The sequence below is a fragment of the Nematolebias whitei genome, chromosome 3, assembly GCF_014905685.2.
Source record: "Nematolebias whitei isolate Nwh7 chromosome 3, NemWhi1, whole genome shotgun sequence".
NCBI classification, from domain to species: domain Eukaryota; kingdom Metazoa; phylum Chordata; class Actinopteri; order Cyprinodontiformes; family Rivulidae; genus Nematolebias; species Nematolebias whitei.
Window position 1 is genome coordinate 38928781 of NC_056500.1, and position 16067 is coordinate 38944847.

The 16067-nt window shown below is 42.3% G+C and overlaps 1 protein-coding gene across 1 annotated transcript; it reads right to left on the minus strand.

Moving 5' to 3' along the window:
- Nucleotides 1-4829: 4829 nt before the first annotated feature.
- cntf (ciliary neurotrophic factor) lies at nucleotides 4830-15124 on the minus strand. Its single transcript, XM_037674330.1, has 3 exons — nucleotides 15038-15124; nucleotides 5124-5436; nucleotides 4830-5045 (listed from the first exon to the last, which is right to left on the minus strand). The coding sequence occupies exons 1-3, from the start codon at nucleotides 15122-15124 to the stop codon at nucleotides 4873-4875; spliced, it is 573 nt and encodes a 190-aa protein (XP_037530258.1). The 3' UTR covers nucleotides 4830-4872.
- Between the last annotated feature and the right edge of the window lie 943 nt (nucleotides 15125-16067).

Genomic DNA, 16067 nt, shown 5'->3' on the forward strand with positions numbered 1-16067 from the left:
CGGAGTACCCGGAGAAAACCCACAAATGCACGGAGAGAACATGCAAACTCCACCCAGAAAGGCCACTGGACCGGGGTTTGAACCAAGGACCTGCTCGCTGAGAGGCAGCAGCTCTACCAGTTGCGCCACCATGCTGTTGTTTTTACATGTGCTATATAAATAAAATTGACATTTAAAACACTGTGTTCATGTTCTGCAGGTTAATATATTTTTCTTCTTGCCATTCTTCCATAAAGGCCAGATTTGTGAGTGTACGACTGATTGGTGTCCTAGACATCCAATAAATGTCATTCCACTTCACGATTGTGTCCCACTTGTTGTTGATTCTTCACAAAAAATTAAAATTTTATATATTTATGTTTGAAGCCTGAAATGTGTCAAAAAGTTGAAAAGTTCAAAGGGGTCGAATACTTTCGCAAGGCACTGTACCTGTGCGTGCGTTTGTCAAAAAGTCTCAAACTACTTAGATTTCAACTGCATTTTCATGCAATGCATGCATGAAAAAATAAATAAAATACATTTGGTTTATAAAGTCTTGACACTTCAATAAAAACCTGCAGAATAAAACTATTTGGATGGACCAGGATTGTTGCTGCACCATTCATATGTATGTGAATGTATGTACGTATACTGTATATATACATGTACACACACACATATATCTATATATATCTATATATATATATATGTATATATATATATATATATATATATATATATATATATATATACATACACTATACACACACATGTACATATGCATATGTATACACAGACCCTTTCCAAAAAATTAGAATATCATGAAAAAGTTGTTTAACTTCCATAATTCCATTCAAAAAGGTAATCTTTATTATATGATAGATTCAGGGCCCACAATTTAAACGATTTCAAGTATTTATTTGTTTATTTTTACATAATTTGGGCTTCCAGCTCATGAAACACACCAAAACAGGATTTCAAAAAATTAGAATACTGTGAAGAAATCAGCCCAAATGTTGCAGGGCATGAATGTTTTAAACTGAGTGTGACACTAATCATCTACTGAACTCAAAGCACCTGAACAAGTTTCCCCAGGTGTCATTCAATTGCTTCAGTTTGGTTCAATTGTCTCAGTTCGGTTCAATATGGGGAAGACTGCAGACATAACTGGCCAGAAGACCATCATTGATACCCTCCATAGGATGGGTATGACAAAAGTTCATAGCTAAGGAGGCTGGCTGTTCACAGAGTGCTGTGTCCAAGCATATCAATGGAAAGTCTAGTGGAAGAGCAAAATGTGGCAGAAGAAGATGCACCAGCAAAAGAGATGACCGTGGGCTTCAGCGGATTATCAAACAGAAGATTCCAGAATCTGACAGAGATCCAGAAAGAGTGGAATGAGGCGGGAGGCACAGCTTCAAAAACCACCACATTCAGACACATCCGGGAGATGGGCTTCAACTGTTGGGTTCCTCTGTCCTCTTTTCAGATGAAAGTAAAGTGGAAATCAAGGTCCAAGGGTTTGGAGGAAGAAGGGCGAGGAACAGAGCCCACACTGCTTGAGGTCCAGTGTGAAATATCCACAGTCAGTCATGATTTGGGGTGCAATGTCCGGTGCAGGTGTTGGTAAACTCTGCTTTCTTAAATCCAAGGTCACTGCAACAGTCTACCAGAATGTTTTAGAGGACTTCATGATTCCTTCTGCTGAGGATCTGTATGGAGATGCAGATTTCATCTTCCAGCAGGACCTGGCCCCTGCTCATGCTGCCAGAAGCACCAAAACCTGGTTTGATGCCCATGCCACAGTGCTTGACTGGCCAGCCAACTCGTTGGACCTAAACCCCATATGGCGTATTCTCAAGAGGAAAATGTGGAGCATCAGACCCAACAACAAAGAAGAGCTGATGGCAAGCATCAAGGAAATCAAGGCTTCCATAACTCCCAGTCAATGCTACAGACGGGTTGCCTCAATGCCACGTCACATCGAGGCAGTGATTAAGGCAAAGGATTCCCAACCAACTATTGAAGACTGACATATTGTTTTGAAAGTACCGTCTTTTGATCCTATTTTTTTTTCCTGCAAAAACTGAGTAGTGTGGGCTGATGTCTTCACAGTATTCTATTTTTTTTTAAATCCCGTTTTCGTGGGTTTCATGAGCTGGAAGCCCAAATTATGTAAAAATAAACAAATACTTGAAATTGTTTAAATTGTGGGCCCTGAATCTATCATCTATTAAATATTAACTTTTTGAATGGAATTATGGAAGTTAAACGTTTCTACGATATTCTAATTTTTTGGAAAGGGTCTCTGTGTGTGTGTGTGTACATATATGTATGTATATATATATAGCTTAATCATGAATGTAGTACTCCCTACCACCTTGTGCATATTGTCTTTTTTACAAATTTGTGTATTCTGCTTCCGTTTTTGATTATTTTATGTGTTTTCTGTATAATCAGAACATGCCACTGGATGAATTTCCCCCCTGGGATTAATATATCTATCTAGTGATCAATCTCATTAGAAAGACGCAGCAAGTGACAAGATCAATTAACTTGGTTGAAATGTTTTGTTTTTAAAACAAAAGTCCTTGATAACATGACTGTGTCAATCCACAGCCATTTGTTAAACACTTTAAAGTCCCCCCCCCCCACCCCACAAACCAGTGGACAGAAGAGTGAAATCAGAAACTCTTTATGATTTAAGAAATAAAAAGATGAAGTGGTACAACCAAGAGCCCAGGACTGATATAAAACCAGCAGGAAATGAAGCGTTTAGCTCAATCTGTGAGTAAACCCTGACACATGCAGCGTTTCAGAGTATGTTTTGATCCAGTCGGCCCAAAAGTGGCACCTGTTTTAAATTCATGACGGTGACTCAGACGTGTTCAAGTTACTTTCTGGAAACAAACTCTGAAGTAGTCTGGAGCTCCTTCTGTTACCGAAACACTCGGATGTCCAGTTTCAGCTTTAATTAAACGAAATCTCAAAGTTTGAACCGCTGCCCAAGTTTTTGTTTCACCTGAAGAAACTTGTTGATTTAAAAATCCTTCCATCATCTTTGCTTCAGTCCACTTTAAGCACCTTGAGGTTCATGAGGTCTTCACTGCAATGGATTCAGTCCCGTTCACATCTCCACCTTTCAGGTACACTGAAGCTTCATGCATCTTTAAAGACAACCCGAGTCTTTGGAGGAGGCTAATTTAATTAGAACTTCAGCTCAGATGAGTCCAGACGATAAGAGCAGCTCCAAAGTTCATCCAGCTGCTCAGGAGAGCCCACGAGCAAACCTTTACTGATTAAAGTGGACTCAAACATTCTTCTATACGTGGGACTTTTTTTTTATCCTAATGTGCTCATCTGCAGTTCAATTCATGATTAAAATGAATTTCTCTTTAAATAAGGGTTTAGCCTACTTTTATGCACTGCTCCTGCTTATATAGTTTTCTTTATGTTCCCCTAAAAACTCCTGGTACCGAGGTGCCACAAAATATAAGAAGCTGTAAGAAAGAATAGTTTGAGGCAACTGAAGAAAATCAAGAAACAAGAATAAAGTTACGGCACCGTGTTGTACAGTAGAGGGAGCTGCAACACATTTCTGTTCTGTTACTGCAGACACATTGAACATTCATCAGCCTACAGCTGGACAGGTGTGTGCAAACAAAAAGAAACATTATGTTAGGAGGCCAAAGCATCCTTTTCATCGTTTCCCCCCAAAAAGAAAGAAAAACGGCCTTTAAACTTTGAATACTTGTTAGAGCTTATAAGAATTAAATAAATAAATGCATTAAACTCTCATATATATATATATATATTTATAAAATAAACTTTTTTTTTTGCTATAGCTTTAAAGCAATGGTTCTCAAAACTGGGGTCCCAGGACGCTCTGAGTTCCGCGAGCTGGTGCCTGGGGGTCCACAAAAAACAACATTTTTTTTTTATATATATACAAGCACGTACTGTTTAACAGTCCGTTAAAATACACCAAAATGCAGGAAATCACATCTACTTTATTCAAAATTTTCTGGGGGAAGACCCCCCCCCCCGAGACCCCCCACTATTTGTATTTCAGCATCAATCAGTTTACAAATGAAGTCCTGTTCCTTGGTCTGACTCCTGCTGTTATGATTCTGTTCAGTTTGATGTAAAGAGTTTTCTGTAATAATTTGAAGAAGTGTCAATACATTTATTATGTTCATTGTGTTAATAGTTAAAGTTTTAATGAGGTTTTTGATGCTGTTAATTTTCTCAAAACTGTAATTTTTGGAAGTTGAAATTAAAAATTGTGTTAATTAAGTGTGTCTTGAATGAAAAATACCTCATGTTTAAAAGTATAAAAACTGTATTAACACTATTAAAGAACAGGTCTTAAGTATTTATGTTGCACAAATATTTCCATTGTATTAAAGAGACAAATAGAATAAAATTATTTAATAAACATGAGGGTTATGAGGGGGGCCCTGAAACTTTTTCTCCCCTGTAAGGGGTCCCTGAACACAAAAAGTTTGAGAACCACTGCTTCAGGCCATCTGAAAATAAATAAAGAGTGCAAACGGCACATTATACGCCCGTCAAATTATTATACAGCAATCCCAGACAAGCAAAGACCTTGCATAACCTTTGACCTTGGAGTTGGGGGTGATGAAAAGTGCATGTGACACTCCGTCTACTGATGATGTATAAAGTTTCATTAAATTATCTTGAGTGGACCAAAGTTGTGGGCGGGGCAAGAGGTTTACAGGCGTTCAGAGACTTCACCTCCAATAAATAAAGATACGTGCACCTTTCGACGTGCGTATAAAAACATCTCCTCTGTTCAGCGGTGACCTGTGTCTCCTCATCACGTTTCTCTCACACTCTTCATCACCCACACATGCTCTTCACATCTCCATCTCATCTCCTCGTGCTTCTCGTGCTCCGTGTCGCCGGCGTTATCCTCTTTCGCTCTTTGGGCGTGTCGGACGACAGCTCCTTCAAGGTGGCGACAGCCGTCCTGGTCCAGTGCTCCACCTCTCTGTAGATCCGGTAAATCCAGAGCTTCAGCTCGAACAGATTGCTCAGACGCTCTGCCTGGGAGGGAGAAGATGAAAATGGTTCCTCCTTGGCATCTGGACTTTTAAACACCTCCCCTTTGTCACAAACACCTACCTCAAAGTCGTCCAGGTTTGGAGCCAAGATGGCGGCGCCGTCCGCAGCTTTGAGCAGCTCTGCAGTGTTGATGAGGAGGAGCGACAGTCTGTTCTTCACCACCTCCCTCTGTTTTTCATACCTGCCCTTCTCTCTACCACCCAGCTCCTCGTCTTCTTTGGTTGTGGCTCGTTCCAGCAACGTGCGGCACTGCAGCAGAGCAGAGTGGAGGCGCCAGAGTTTGTCTCTGCTGTCCAGCTGGGAGGAAGGAGGAGGAACCGACACCAGCCGGACCTCAGACACGTCCACATGGAGGTCCTCTTTTTTCTTCTGAAGGACAAAGGACAAGATAGAAACAAGTGAGGGGTTGGAAAGTGACATCTTTTTTTAATAACAAATTTTAACTCAATCCAGTTCAGTTTATTTCTATAGCACCAAGTCACAACAGAAGTTGTCTCAGGGCACTGAACAGAAACATTCATATTTAAAAATAATAATTTAACGTTATTAATCTGAGGAGCAGACTGATTTGAACTCTCATCTTGAGCAAGCATGAAGGTGCCAGTGGAAAGGAAAAACTCCCTCATGAGAAAGAAACCTTTAGCAGAACCAGACACAGGACAAGCGGTCATCTGCTTCAACCGGCTGTGTTTGAGAGGAACAGATACACAATGGCAGGTTGAGAATCACGTTAAGACAAAAATAATATCAAATGAAAACTATTAAATTTTAGCAAATCATTTTAGGAAATTAGGTCAATTTGTCCTCTAGTAGTCTAAGCCTATAGCATCATATCAAGCCAACCCTAACTATAGGATTTATCAAAAAGGAAAGTCTTAATCCCAGTCTTAAAACTGGACAATGTGTCAGCCTCACGGACAGAAACTGGAAGTTGGTTCCACAAGAGAGGAGCCTGATAACTGGAAGATCTTCCTCCCATTCTGCTTGTGGAAACTCTAGGAACAGTGAGTAAGCCTGAAGTCTGAGAGCGAAGTGCTCTGTTGGGAAAATATGGAACAATAAGATCTGTAATATAAGATGGAGCTAGGTTGTTGATGGATTTGTATGTTATAAGTAAGATTTTGAATTATATTCTGAATTTGACTGGGAGCCAATGGAGAGAAGCTAAAACTGGAGAGATGTGATCTCTCCTAAAGGCTCCCACATACTCGGGTGGACCTCAGTCCATGCAGAAAATGCACGCACTGTCCGCAGAGGGTTGAGACTTCATACTCGAGTGTACACCCTGACTAGCTGCAGCCCAGCTCCGCTGGCAAGAGGCTTTTACCTTCGGGACTAATTGAGGTCTCCGACTGGTCATTTGCTGACATGCCTACTGGATTGATTGACAGGTCACCAAAAAAAAAAAAAAAAAAGAGAGAGAGAGAGCTGGCAACCTCAGCCACAGCGGTGTTCTGTGTTTATATGTTGTTAATAAAAAGTTCTAAAAAAAAAAAAAAACCAGGGAGCTCTGACCCTGCAGTCCACACATCAGACCAGCCCACCAGGAAATCTCCAGACCCTCCTTAAGCCACACTGGACCTGATTTTAATTCTCTCGTGACAAATTCCTTCATTTCTCATCATTTCAGTCATGGCAGTATGGCAAGCCATGTTTGCACATATCGGATCGTCAGCCGCACGCGTTCCTGACGCAATAAAAAGCCCGACACTGACCTGGCCCACACATTAAGCACATTATTATGGCCCGGCCCGGTCCGAATCTGGGTCGGGCAAGGTTGGGCTACGGGTTTGGGTTAGAAAAGACAGCTCTACCTCTTGGCAAAAAAAACTAAAGAAAAGGCCATTAAACCAGAACAGGGATGAAGAAGGGGAATTTAATACATAGGTGCTGCATACAAATCAGTCCGTCGCCGGGCAGTTTATTGTGCGACTCACGTGTACGCAGTCGTAAAAATTTAGCTTTGTACGGAGATGCCTTGCGGGCGTGTGCTTCGAGTCTAATCCGGTACATGCGGACCTCTGCGGACTGAGGTCCGCCCGAGTCTGTGGGAGACAACTCCAGTTAAGACTGTCAGCAGCATTTTGGATTAACTGAAGACGTTTTTAAAGAAGTATTTGAACACCCAGATAACAAACCATTGAATATTTCAGATTTTTGTAATTTATTCAGCTTGTAATTTATTAATCTACACCTCCATCATTCAGATTATTCGGCTCTTTTCTGCTGTTTTTTGCTGGTTTCAGCTTTTATCTTCCTGTTTTCAGTAAATGTCAGCTGTTCAAATTCAGCTCTCATTAACAGTTCAGAGATGTTTCAGCTTCTTCAGTAGCTGTCAGCAGAAATCATTCAGCAATAAATATTCCACCAGGAAATGATGTTTCTCTAGTAGGGGTGCACCAACTGCAGTTTTCTTGACGATCACCGATTTCTAAAAAGTCTGACCTGCCGATTCTGATTTTGGCTGATACCGATTTTATTTTATAAGCGACACTGTCAGGTGTTATAATGTCACAACGCACCTTCAGTTTTCCAATATTATTTTGTTGAAAAACATACACTTGAACAGTATCCTAGAAACAATACAAACTTGTTTAAACTGGCCATGAGGTAGTACTCTGAAATATAAATGAAGTTCAGACAATTGTTGTTAAAACTAAAAAAATCTGTAAAATCGGTTTCTCATGCAAGAATCGGCCGATTTCCGATTTCCCGAAATTAAGGAAATCGGGGCTGATAAATCAGACGGACGTTTTATCAGAGCACCCCTATTCTCTAGTTATTTTTTTATGATCTTTAGAAATCTGTGCAGCTGATATAAAACAACTTTTTTATGGCCATATGTATTTGTTGTTTAACATTGTTAAAATCTCATTACTGCACTTAAATGAACACATTTAAGTGCAGCAAGCAACAGTATGATGAACTTGGACACTTAAAAATATTATTATAGAAGATAATTCTCACTTAATAAAACTAAATAATGAGCTAAGTTAAGCAGATTGAGTTAGCTTTTGTTACATCATCTTACTTCAGAATTGGTTAAGATTGTGTAGACGTGACCATTTGATGAAAAAAAAAAAGAAGTCAACAAAAATCAGCCAACCAATAAATCTCTTTGTTTGAAAGTTAAGTTAGTTTTCGGGTTATTTAGGGTGCATTCACACCAGCCCTGTTTAGTCCGCTTTAATCGAACTCTAGCTTGTTTTCCTTGAAAGTCCGGTTCGTTTAGGGAGGTGTGAACGTGCCATCGAACTCTGTCACGGAACAAAGAGGCGAACTCTGGCCCGGGCTAAAACCTAGGTCTCGGTCCGGTAGAAGAGAACTCCAGCGCGGTTCGAGTACAGTGTGAATGTAAACAGACCGAGCCCCGCTCCACAGGGTAAACAAACACGCATTTCTCTGACCTTATATGGAGCCGTCAGCTGCCTTGTGTGAAAAACAATATTCTCCATGGTCTTCTGTCTCATCTTCTGCTCATGTCCATTTTTGAAAAATGACAAAATATAACTCCTAAAACTGCTAAAACTTGATGCCACTTCGTTTTTATTTTTATTTACAGAAGAAGAAGAAGACGTGTCTTCAGAGGTTTTTGTGTGGTTTCTTTCAGTAGTTCTTGGTGCAGCGCCCCCACAGGCGAGCGGGGGAATAAGTTGACTCGACTGCACAGTGCAGTGTGAATGCAAACGCACCAGCTCAAATGTAAACAAAAGCTCATGAATATTGGTCCCGAACCGAGTCTACCGGACTATCTACTGTGAAAACGACCTTAGTCGAGTTGTGTTCTTGGTTTTGAACTCCATGTCATATTCACTGGATATCCTGTTGCTCTTCTTCCAGCTTTTCACCCATTTACCATTATTAATCACCACACCTGTTTCCATTTACTCATCCTTCCAAGTGTACGCCTCAATTTTCACAGTTTGTCATCACATCCTCCTATTTCCTCTGCGTACTTTGTTATATTGTCTGATTCGATTTATAACCTGGTTCTAGTTAGTGAAGGCTGCACAGAAGACTGATGGAGTCAACCTCCCCACCATCACAGACATCTACACCTCCACATGCAGGAAGAGGACAACCTGCATCGTGAAGGACCCCACTCACCCATCACACACACTTTTAGCCCTGCTCCCCTCAGGAAGGAGATTCAGGAGCATTAAGTGTAGAACCACTAGACTGAAGAACAGCTTCTACCCTGAGGGTGTTAGACTCGTGAATCTCTAACCAGAATAATCACTGTAAGAAAAACAAAAACATGTAATGCCACTTTAATAGGTGATATGTGACTTATCTGTGCCGCTGATTATCCATGCTGCTGATCTCATGCTGCTGATCTCCTGCCTTTATGCTGCTGCATTCACACCCATCTGCTCACTACAGACTCAAATTTGAGCTCCTGCTTAATATACCATATTATTTTACATTATTAGTGTTTAGCATATATTAGATCCTTATATACTATTGCTCTTTATATTTTTGCCAAATTTTGGGTGTAACTGGGTCCTTGAGTACACAATTTTGTTCCACCTCATGAACCAAATGTGATGCAAATGACAATAAAGAAACTTGAACTTGATTTATAACAAACTTTCTGAACTGTCAATAAACACCAGCAACACAACAACAAGCTCGGAAATACATGAGAACGCTGTGTCCAATATGGCACAATGATTTGGTTAATGTTAATGGCTCTCTTCAAATGACTGTCCTTATATATCACCTTTCTATCTGATCCAGATACTCAAAGCTCTTTACACTACAACCTGTGCATCATTTACCCATTCATACAGCACTCTACTTGATCTATACAAAGAATAATCAGTGCTTTGGATCACATTCATGCACCGATCGGACACACATCGGAGGCAATGAGGGGTTCAGTGTCTTGCCCAGGGACACTTCAGCATGTGACTGCTGGTGGAATCAAACCCCCAACTCTCCCATTGGAGGATGACTGCTCTAACCACTCAGCCACAGCCGCCCCAGTCTGTCCACCCCATGTCTTTAGTGACATAAGTGTAGCTAGCATTTTATTATTTATGTGAATCCTGAAGGAGACCCTGTGACATCACTGTTGGACGTTTGCATGTCCAAGTGCACGTTGGAACAAGTGTGAAAGAAAGGTGGGTTGTGACGAACGTGCTCTGGAAGCTGAAAGGAAAGTTAATGTCCATGACTCAGACTGCAAAGGGAATGTTACCTCAGACACATATGGACATCAAGGAAATTACTGTAGCTCCATTAGATCCAACAGTGTTGTGTGGTGGTAAGCCTTAGTGTTGATTTAAGAGGTACAACGCAAACAAGGGCTTTCAGAGAGACATGTTTGTGTTTGGAAACCTTAACTCACTGCCTGAAAAGACTGGAAGGTTTCTGCTTCAGGCAAAGTTCCTCCCAGCCCTTGAAAGAAATCAAATAAATTATTATACAAAAGGTGCATGTGATGTGTATAAGCACAGTGAAGCCAAAAATCATGTTTCTCTGCATGGTTGAACAATAAGGAAACGGGTCTCTAAAGGCTCCTTCACAGAACACCTTCAACCCAGGATTTACTTGTCTCTGATTTCTGAATGGGCCGAGGCAGCATGGGGGGATGGAAGCCAATCCACCGTTGAGCCCTTGAGCCAAAAACAAGGTAGTAAACTAGGTTTAGAAAATTTAAGTAGAAGTGGTTAATTACTTTTGCAAAAACATTGTGAAAAAAATTAATTATGTGCAAAAAAAACAACAACCTACAAGTCAAAATAAAATAAAAATAAAAAATAAACATCAGAATGTGGATGGTGTGTGCAGGACTTTGGAAAAGTCTTTAGGTGTGTATTAAGAAGGCAGTGGCCTACCATCATGCGTGAAGGAATGTGATAAGTTGCAGGGAGTTTTGAATGTGCATTAAACTGTTGTAGCGAGGTCGAGGTGGTTAAATATCGTGGTGGTTGCGACACGAAAAGGGCCTGACGTGTACCAGACAAAGGCCTGGCGTGTACCAGACAAAAGCCTGGCGTTTACCAGACAAGGGCCTGGCGTGTACCAGACAAGGGCCTGGCGTGTACCAGACAAGGGCCTGGCGTGTACCAGACAAGGGCCTGGCGTGTACCAGACAAGGACCTGGCGTGTACCAGACAAGGACCTGGCGTGTACCAGACAAGGGCCTGGCGTGTACCAGACAAGGACCTGGCGTGTACCAGACAAGGACCTGGCGTGTACCTGACAAGGACCTGGCGTGTACCAGACAAGGGCCTGGCGTGTACCAGACAAGGGCCTGGCGTGTACCAGACAAGGACCTGGCATGTACCAGACAAGGGCCTGGCGTGTACCAGACAAAGGTCTGGCGTGCACCAGACAAGGGCCTGGCGTGCACCAGACAAGGGCCTGGCGTGCACCAGACAAGGGCCTGGCGTGCACCAGACAAGGGCCTGGTGTGTACCAGACAAGGGCCTGGCGTGTACCAGACAAGGGCCTGGCGTGTACCAGACAAGGGCCTGGCATGTACCGATGTGGCTTGATTGTTTAGTATTTGAAGCAAGGCTGACCACACTGGCTACGACAGAGTCCTGCCTACATGATGTTGCAGCACTGTGCACTCTGCCCATCTTTCGGAGGACTGTATGAACATAATTTCACTGTATTTCAGTACAATGATAATAAAGCTTATTCTGATTCTGATTTTTCCGGTGTGCTGTGATCCCGAGAGTCTAAGGTAGTGTGGTCATGGAAATGCACTCCTGACGTCCATGGTGAGACCACAATAAAATGCTTTGCTGCGAGCACTAAGAGTGCAGCTAAGTCATAATTGCATAACAGTGAAAGAGATGTTACAAATCTGCCATAATCCAGCCACGTTTTACGAGGTCACTTAGGTTGTGGAAAGCATAGTGGGCGGGGTCATCATTTAGTTTGAAGGGGGCCATAAGGGCTAGGCATACTCCTGAAGTCGAACCATCAACTCGTGGTGACATGGTTGCAGGATGTTCATTTTTGCACACACCTGTCATAGTCTACAAGACAGACGGCACAGACCTCCAGGGAAACCCACTGCAGTATACGTCACTGCGTGGGTTTCTTCCCGTCAGAGTCTCCACTCCATCTCTGCATCCACCGTTTGGCCACAAATCCATCATGAAGAGCCACACGTTTCAGCAGACAGACTCCTCCATACATAATGTCTGCATGATATTTTGGCTATTTGACAAATTTAGTGTGTTTAGCCGTACAAATGAAAGTTCGAGTGAATTTTCGCATTGGGGAACATGCTCACAAACTTCTGACCAAACACACAACACTTGGTGTGAAAAAGTTCGGACCGGGCATTGTGTCGAATGTGCAGGCGAAGTTATGCTACCCTGACAACAAAATGACGCAATTTTCGTCAAGCAACTACGCCAATGAGAGACGATTTTATTGCTTCAGATGGAGTATGCAGGGAGCTACAGTCCACCCCCTGAGACTCTAACAAGGAGAAAGCACAGTGCTTGTAAAGTAATTGGAAAATTAAACAGGTTAAATGAATGGTGGACATGAAGCTGAAGTCTGGAAGACACCAGAGAGAGGCGCTCGTAGGGTTGCCAAAAAGTCTCATGAAAACAACTCTTGGACTTGGGCTCGGGGCAAATGAGTCTTCGGGAAACATGTTGCAGCTGGTTTAAAGCACATCTCACCGCAACAAAGAACAGTCACTTAAATATCAACCAACTCCAGGAGCAACATCTCTATAGAAGTTGGTGCAGTTTTAGTGGTGAATCCTAACAGTTTTTAAGACTTCTTGTTTCTGAAGATGTTTTGCTACTAATTCAAGACTCCTTAAATAAAAATTTAAGTCTACTGAAGCCAGAGATTAACTTTTTTTTCCCCCAATGGAAGTATTGAAGCCAAAAGTGAAAAGAAACAAAGTGAAGGTTTTACAAGGACTCTGACGGTCCTCCGCCCTCAGTGCATGTGCTGTGACACACCAAGCTGCTCCTTAGTTTCCAGCAACACAGTTCATAGACGGAAGGATGAGATAGTGAGCTGGATGGAAACCAAGAAGTTAAAAAAATAACGGAGGCAAAGGCATCCAGGCTTATGAAACAGACATGAAGGCTTCGTGCCCAGACTGCTTCCAGGAAAATCATCTACCTCAGTCATTCCAATAATGTCACCCCCATATGAAAAGCATTCCTCTGCAGCTCTGGACAACACTTGACTCTAACTCCCTGCGGTCCACACTTCCCTTGCATCATTCTTTTGTCTGCTCTCTCAAACACATACACAACAGTGGTTCCTAAAGTTGGGGATGGGGTCATGAAACACCAAGTGAGGGGTCTTGGACACATTTTAAATAGGATTAGCATAACTTTGTGACAAATCTTAAATTCATAGAATTATTAGAAAAGGATGATGAGGTAACATTATATCCATGTTTAATTGACTTTTTAGCAAATTTAGCTTGTGAAAGTTAACAGGTGGGAGAGAACTTGGTGGAGGTATGCACATGAAAGAGGAATGAAGGTCAGCTGTAGTATGACAGAGTACACGAGGAGACAGGTGGACCAGTGAGACTACAATGAGCAGAGGTCACAAAGGTGCAGGACTTCAAGTACTTGGGGTCCACTGTCCAAGAAAATGGGGAGAAGAGAGTCCAGGCAGGATGGAGAAAAGATCAAAGGAAAAGTTTACATGAAAGTGTGAGACCAGCTGTGTTGTATGGTCTGGAGACAAGAGACATGGACATGAAGACAGGAGACAGAGACATGGACATAAAGACAGGAGACAGAGACATGGACATAAAGACAGGAGACAGAACTGGAGGTGTCAAAAATGAAGATGTTGAGGAGGAGTGATAAGGATGGATGAAATTATGAATGAGAACATCTGAGGTACAGAACAGGTTAAAGCAGTGGTTCTTAAACTGGGGTCCCGGGACTCCTGGTGTCGGATCTGAGAGCCGGTGCTTGGGGGTCCGCAAAAATTATTATTTTCTTTTTTTTTTACAAGCACGTAGATGTTTAACAACCTGTTAAAATACATCAAAATGCAGGAAATCACGTCTACTTTATTCAAAACTTTCTGGGAGAGGACCCCCAGACCTCGCCCCCGTCAGCTATTTGCGTTTACGGCATGGATCCATTTACAAACGAAGCCCTGCTACTTGGTCTGACTGCTGCTGTTACGATTCTTTCAGTTTATGTAAAGAGTTTTGTGTAATAATTGAAGAAGTGATGATACATTTATTATGTTCGTTATGTGAATCTGATCTCAGGCTGCTGTATTCATTCATTCATACCCATCACTCACCACAGACTCATGTTCGGGCTGCTGTTTAATATTCCATATTATTTTACATTATTAGTGTTTAGCGTATATCTTTTAGTGTATTGTTTGGCATATACAGGTATATCTAAAATCCTTACATACAGTTTCTTTATACGCTTTATATTTTTGGGTGTACTATGAGTACATAATTTCATTCCACCTCATGTACCACATGTGATGTGACTGACAATAAAAAACACTGGACTTGAATAGGTAAAGTTTTAAAAGTGGTTTTTGATTATGTTAATTTTCTCAAAACCCAAAAAGCCCCAAAAGTTTGAGAAACCCTGGGTTAAATGGACTGGGAGATAAAGTTAGAGAGACCAGACTAAAATGGTTTGGACATGTCCAGAGGAAGGACAGTGGTTTGGACATGTCCAGAGGAGGGACAGTGGGTAAACTGGTAGAAGGATGTTAGAAATGCAGCTGCCAGAAAAAAAGACAGAGATATATGGATGCAGTTAGAGAGGACACGGAGTGAGGACAGAGGACACAGAGGACATGGAATGAGGACAGAGACTGGAACAGCAGTAGTCAGTGACACAAGTGTGATGTTTTGAGGGTGAAAAGTTAAAAAGTTTGGGAGCACTCTTCTAACAGACCCACGCAGAAACAGGAACCACGTTCCTCCAGACTCTCGGACGTGCTGTGGAGGAACGTGGAGGACATTTGGACTCACGTAGAGCTCCAGAAGGAGGGACACCTCCTGTTGGAGCTGGGCTGCGACGGCAGCGGCTCTGGCAGTCCCGGCTCGGTGTTCCGCCATGGTTCTGGTCCGTGTCCCCGCCATGTCCAGCTCTTCTGCCGCCGTGGTACTCCTGAGACTCTTATCGTGAAACACCGCCTTCTTTCCGGTTCCCCTCCTCCTCCATTAATCATTTTTCCGGTAAGCCGAGCTCCCCCCACGACCTCCCTGTTACTGGAGCTGGAAGTCATCTCCACCCTCCTCTTCCTCCCCCCGGAGCCGCAGGAGGGAGGAGGAGTTCATCAACTTATTTATGAGAGTTTATCTCACAATAAAAACTAATATATCGTATTAAAAAAAAAAAGTTCAGCTGCTGCACGGTTTCTTTACAGGGGCGGCACCAGGGGGGAGGGGAGGGGGGCAACAGTGGATCCTTCAAAAATAAAATGGTGCAAACAAACTCTAGTATCGAGGCACCTTAGGCGTGACAGTTTCTTCATGTTCATGAACAAACAGGACTATCAGGGTGGACCCATGAGTCCTATCAGTCACAGGAAATGTCCATCAGCCGTGGACGAGGAGGTTTAAAACTCTGACACGATCCTTTTAAAGAAAACTTAAAATAAAACAGATAACAAATGTTAAGACAAGGTGTCCATAAAGGAATGCATACTTTCTGCCACAGTTTTACAGTGAAACCACCATGAAGAGGGGGAGTTCTGATCAAACCTTGTAAAAGATGTACACAACACAGAGATCTGTTAGTGCTCAAAGTACGTGCTGAGGATGACTCTCAGCTACTGCCACACCAAACATCAGCTCAACATGTGTCAAACTGACGGAGGCAAGGACATCTTTGTGTTGGCTGGTGTAGACGGACTGCAGCCATCTTGAGTCGGAGCGACTGCAAGAGTTGTACATCCGTGGATGGCTTTGGTGATATTATGCTAACACAACAGAAAAATACACCAAAACATTGAGGCCTTTTCACATTTGGTATATATATATATATATATATACTGTA

Excerpts from the sequence above, each read along its gene's own strand:
- cntf (XM_037674330.1), bottom strand. The coding sequence starts at position 15,124 with ATGGCGGAACACCGAGCCGGGACTGCCAGAGCCGCTGCCGTCGCAGCC. Across the intron at positions 5,437-15,037 it reads CCCTCCTTCTGGAGCTCTAC|AAGAAAAAAGAGGACCTCCA; the intron begins GTGAGTCCAAAT and ends TTTGTCCTTCAG. Across the intron at positions 5,046-5,123 it reads CCTGGACGACTTTGAGGTAG|AGCGTCTGAGCAATCTGTTC; the intron begins GTGTTTGTGACA and ends CCTCCCAGGCAG.